This window comes from Lampris incognitus, chromosome 15 (assembly GCF_029633865.1).
Source record: "Lampris incognitus isolate fLamInc1 chromosome 15, fLamInc1.hap2, whole genome shotgun sequence".
Lineage (NCBI taxonomy): Eukaryota > Metazoa > Chordata > Actinopteri > Lampriformes > Lampridae > Lampris > Lampris incognitus.
Window position 1 is genome coordinate 18032747 of NC_079225.1, and position 6000 is coordinate 18038746.

Genomic DNA, 6000 nt, shown 5'->3' on the forward strand with positions numbered 1-6000 from the left:
GGGGTTTCACCGGCAGCCATGGAAAACTCTGAGGTGGTTGTAAAAGGCTTCTCCCCTCCTTATGGCTAAATGCCAGCCATATAGCATGGGACACAGAGAAAGAGGATACTGATGGAAAATATATGGACTAAACGAAAAGCTTATGTGAGGATTTTGCCAAAGTACACTGCTGGCACAATGATGAACCTCTCTCTCACTGCATGAAAATAACCACATAGTAAATTAAAAAACTGACACGCGCCTGTTCATGAACCATTTTTCATGTACAAAACATGTAGATACAAATTTTGAAGTTGTAATGTATCCAAAATATATGAATATGTTTTAGCTATATTTTCTATAAACCTCCGTTGACATCGACTAGCCGGGCCTTCTGATAATATATTTCCCTCAATAACAGGCTTTGGTAATATTCGGTCAAGTGACGAGGAATTTAAATGTCTGGGATGACTTGGCTTCCAACACGTGTATGAAGGTTTGAAATGAATAAGTGGCTCAATTCCAGACGTCATACTTTTATCAGGAAAATTATGGAAATATGGTATTGCTCCTTCCTATTTTCACACCAGAACTCAGCATTAGTAAGTCAAAGGAGCCTTCAACAGCCACAGTGAGTTTTTTTTTTTTTTTTGGATTTTTTGGATTGATCACTATAGGCCAACAAGGGTTCATCTTTAACAAAAAGCTCATTTCCTACGGAGTGAGAATGTTTGGATATTAATCATGATTAGAGGACTAGAAAAGGAAGTGAGGTGAGTGTTTGCCATGTAAGGTGAAGAACTTCCTTCACAGCTGCATGAGACTAATAACAATGTCAGTTAAAAGCTGACTGTCTTTCCCTGACAGACGCCACAGCTCTCTCAAATTCACCAGGCCATTTAAGATACAGCAAGGCCTTGCATGAATCCACAATAGATGAGATCAGCTACTCTTGTGGGATGAGAGTGAGGACTTGAAAATTCACTTTTTAAGCCCATGCTACTCCCCCATACCCAACATACACACAAAGGTGGCAATGTTGCCCAGTGGTTAGCACTGTTGCCTCACAGCAAGAAGGTCCTGGGTTCAAACCCCAGGCCGTCCAAGGTCCTTTCTGTGTGGACTTCGCATGTTCTCCCCGTGTCTGCATGGGTTTCCTCTGGGCACTCCGGTTTCCTCCCACCATCAAAAAGACATGTATGTTAGGGTTAATACTTCTGTCTGTGCCCCTGAGCAAGACAATAGGAAGAAATAGAGTTGGTCCCTGGGTGCTGCACGGTGGCTGCCCACTGCTCCTAGCTACACAGCTAGGATGGGTTAAATGCAGAGAGTGAATTTCATTGTATGTATGTACCAATGACAAATAAAGTGTATTCTATTCTATTCTAAGCCTCTTTTGATGACAAAAAAAACCCCAACGTGCCCATCTTCTTGCAATTCTCTCTGCATGATACCCAGTTTTTATCACCCAACCATCGGCACAATGCTGGACACTTGCCTCCTCTGTCCTTTTCAATGGACGGAAATTGAGAATACAAAACAGACCACAAGTGAAAGGACACGAGGCTCCATCAGCCTGGAGACAAACAATGGAGAATCTCTTTGTGTTTAGCCTCAACTTCCTCCTGATACACAGCACTAACAATGAGGCGCTATTATGACTAGGCCTATGTCCCAACTGAGACAAGTGTGTTCAAATTGAGAGCACATCATTACAAAGTGTGCTAAGGCAGTGGTTGAAGTTAAAGAGCAACTGTGCAAACCAAAACCTATGTCCAGGGAGCACCCACATCCTCGTTCCAATCTGTTAAAAGATACGTTTCTAACCACTTTCCTTTTTCCCGGTGAACTATGGCAGAATTCTAATGTCTAGACAAACAGCCCACCTGAGCCAGCGAGGGGATCATTCAAGCAGTTTCCAATCACCGCTGAACCTGCCTCTCTTCCAAAACAAACCAAAACAGATGTAAAAGCAGACCTGACAAACATCAAATATTGACATATATGGAACAGATAACAGATCACCTGAATTTAAAAGACCATTTCATGTATATCCATGAATTTGCTGACTCCCACAATAGCAGGAATCCAAGATATTAAACAGTAAGAAGAACATAACTTAAGCTATTTGACTATAGTGCACACTATGCAAGACATACAAAATTCTCACTACCTGTATCGCTCCCCAATGAGATCCAGAAATATGCAAATCATAGCACAAGTGCTAGATTACATCAGGAGAAATAACCCTTTCCCTCTGTGTGTGTGTGTGTGTGTGTGTGTGTGTGTGTGTGTGTGTGTGTGTGTGTGTGTGTGTGTGTGTCCTAGATAAGGATATTTATGACACTCAGCAGAGCCCTTGCAGTGAAGTGCTGGATAATGGGTCATCCCTGGAGAACAAGGAAATCAACAAACACTGGAGAGGATTTGTAAATCATACAGCTGATCTAGCCCACTGGATCTGGCAAATCAACAAGATATGAGTACACACAGCCAGTGCCACAAGACTGAACATGGGACTGTGAGACACATTGCCCAATGAAAACGCATTTTTACTGAGACTCTAGTAAAGCACAGATAGGGATGGCAAACCTGGTTGTGGCATGTGATGATCAAGCCATGAGAAAAACTAAAGCTACTGCCAAAGAAGGTTGACTCAGCACTGAATCAGCAATTGAATCAGCAATTCATCACTCAACTAAGTGACACCTTGAGACTGAAGATGTCACTTTGTTGAGTGATGAAACATACATGTCAATAAATGTTGTATCCAGATGAACTGATTCAACCTTCTTTGATTTTCTTACCTGGATTATTGAGCATGCAACAAGACATAAAGCTACTGTCATTGGCTGAGGTCTGCCCCAAGGCTCCGTGTCCTGCAGGGTTGAGATCTCCTCTCAAGGGCAGACAAAGGGGAACTTTCTATTGGCCAATGTGAGACCAGCTGGTCACATCTCCATCAACTGAGCTCTCACACCCTGTTCGACCTCCCTGGGAATAAAGGCACTGGACTGGAGCAAATTCACATCTACTGGGTGTCAAATACAGACACACACACAGACACAGACACACACACACACACACACACCTTGACCTCCTCATTTGCCTCTGAAGCTGTAGTGCCAAGGCTTTGGCTCTAAGTAAACACAGTTATCAAAGGGAGAGATAGTTTAACCCTCTGGAATGAACATTTTGTTACAGCACAGGGTTGGCACATAATTCCTCTCAAATCCAAAATCTCTGCAGGATTCCCATTTATGGGAACAATTGAAGTGGCAGACTGCTGCAGACTGGCAATATGGGTGGGTGAAAACTACAAAATTGGCTAAATTTGAAAATCAAATTCGGAAGCAAAAGCCTTTCCACTACATGAAATTGGATATACTGAGGTTAGGCAGCATGGAAAATAGATGGCTTATGTGGCTTGCATATGGCTAATTGTAGCTGGATTTATCATATTAAACCTTTCAACATTTTCAAAATCAGACTGGAATAAACACAAATCATTTCACAAAATTGGAGGCGGGTTTCACAGGTAAACAAAGAAATAAGCACATAAAGACACCCATATGCATATTCAAACACACACTACACACACACACAAAAGTGACCCTGAGGGTAAACAGCAGCCAGTCACTCAGTGGACCCTCTCTCCGCTGGCAAGACATATGATTCACAGACACTGGCACAGAAAGGTCACTCTCAGCCCCTGCGAATACAAGAGGTACTCTCAGTCTGGCTCCTCATGCAAGCCTCACCAGCCAACCCAGCTGGGCACTCTTCATTTATAGCCCTCACCATCGATAGCTCATTACCCATTCATCACATCAAGCAGCAAGGGTTTATATGTTCCCAGGCCAGGCTGGTCCACCCTCACCCGAATGCTGAGGGCTGCAAGGCTGGAGGCTAAGGCAAGAGAGTGGACAGGTGAGTCAGGGTAGATTAATAATCTGCGTGTAAATCTGCTCTCCCTACAGGAAATCACAGGCTGAGCGAAAGCTCCTGAGAATCTCCTCTCCTCCGCCTTCTGCTCACTGATCGACAGAAGCTTCTGTTCCATCAGTCACCGTGACAGCTCCCCATCACACATCCGCTATGCGCAGAAGGCCTCACACCGGTACTTAACGACTCACTATCACTCGATGCACTTCGGCGGAATATCTTGCACAGCACAGCGTGCACTTGATCTGGCCAACAGACTGCCTCCGGTTATTCATGACGGACGCCCGCGGGCGGGACCCTTTCGCGGCCATGTGTCACGGCGGGCATTGGGTTGCGTACGACGCCGTCTGTGAAATGTGAGTGACCTGTGACAACCTCTTACCTTGTTGGAATACGGCGGCCTGGCGAGGTTGACGCCGTCTCTGATGAGCTTATCCCTGATCATGATCTTCAGCTTCAGTTTGGGGTAAACCACCAGCTCTCTCCGGGTGCCCAGCGTCAGGTTCCTCTGCGCGCCCACGTACCCGCCGCTCCGCCCGACCCTGTCCCCGTTCGGCTCGGTCCAGGACCGCGAACCCCGAAGTTTGGATTCATACTGGTCCGCCATGTGGCTGCCGTAGTAAATCTCGGACGCGGGGGGCATGGGCTCCAGGGTGAAGTACAGCCCGCTGGCGGCCTCTTTATCCTCATCTTTGAGTCTTTTCACGGCGTCGTGGATCCTCCGTCGGTGGTGCGGTATGTACACGCCGATGGCGTCCAGGTCGGGGTCTCCTATTTGCTTGCACACCTCCAGGTCGTCGTAGCCGTTATCCACGAAAGCCTCGACGTACTGGGCCAGCTGGAGGGTCTTCAGCCACTCGTACACGATGACAGGTCCGCTGCTGCTGCTCATTTTGGGCGTCTTCGGTGCGACCGGCGGGGCGCTGGGTGATGGCCGTTACTCCACGCAGCCGTTGGGTCGCATGATAGGGTCGACGCGTCGGATGTCAGAAGTTGCGAGCGTCGGTGGGAATGTTCGTGGGGGGGGGGGATAGGAGAACGGCAAATTAAATAAACCCCCGACTTCCCATCGCGGAAGGTTTCGGGCGTCCTCGGTGGGTCGGAGATGCGACGTTAACGGACAACCGCCGAAAAAGTTGGCGAAAAGCTTCGCGTTTCACTCGGGACACCTGTCGATGCCGGCCAACGACGAGGACCGACTCCGCCGGAGGAAGCGTTCAAATTCCCGGCGTTGGCTTAAGCGTTACTCGCCCGGGCTGAGTTGTCAGTTATAACAATAAACCCAAAAGGGGGAGATAATAAAAAAAAAAGCAACAACAACAACAACAACAACAAAAAAAACCCTAAACATTCAGAGTCGTGCGCATAGTTGCTCGGCGCGATGTTCCCTCAGTTACTCCGCTGAGTTTCCCACCGGCGCGGCTTCCCGTCGGCTGGTGATGCGGTCAAAGCCCGTCGTCACGTTGTTCTCACGCCGCCGCCGGCAGGCGAGCAAACAAAATCCATCGGAGTTGAATTTAGCAGAATCCGGCGAAGTGCACACGGACTTTCTGGACGAAAGAGCGAGAGAGCGCGCCGGCTAGTAAAGACTGTTGCAGCACAGTTCCGCGTCCGATACACGTTACACGACTTCTCCAAGCACAAACACCGCCAACATGATGATGATGATGATGATGATGACGACGATGATGGTGATGACGGCCAAATGCTTCCCGGTGCAAAGCTGCCACTTTACCAATCACGCCCCAAATCCAAGTGTACCGTTTAAAAAAAAAAACAACACACACACAAAATAAAAACAAAAAACTGTGACGGAAATCCTTTTTTGACAACTTGTCACGGAACCTCCGGCCACACGGCCACCGGGTTTTCCACCGACTATCAAAAGTTAAAAGACAATCCGAAAGAAGATGATGACACAACTATCACACACACAGACACACACTTCCTCTACGTTTTGGGCTGCAGCCTCCTCCTTGCTGGGTTGTTTCACATTCGGTGTGATTTGGTTCTCCGCGTCTCTCTCTCTCGCTCGCTCGCTCGCTCTCGCTCTCTCTCTCTTTCTCTCTCTCTCTC

The 6000-nt window shown here is 47.4% G+C and overlaps 1 protein-coding gene across 4 annotated transcripts in view; it reads right to left on the minus strand.

Annotated features, from left to right (window-relative positions):
• The window catches only part of sash1a (SAM and SH3 domain containing 1a), a 223602-nt gene extending 218442 nt beyond the window's left edge, over nucleotides 1–5160 (minus strand). For all 4 annotated transcript variants that reach the window (XM_056294011.1, XM_056294009.1, XM_056294010.1 and 1 more), the window contains exon 1: nucleotides 4307–5160. In XM_056294011.1, coding sequence (XP_056149986.1) covers nucleotides 4307–4816 — 510 coding nt within the window. In that variant the 5' untranslated portion in view covers nucleotides 4817–5160. The remainder of the gene's footprint in view (nucleotides 1–4306) is intronic.
• Between the last annotated feature and the right edge of the window lie 840 nt (nucleotides 5161–6000).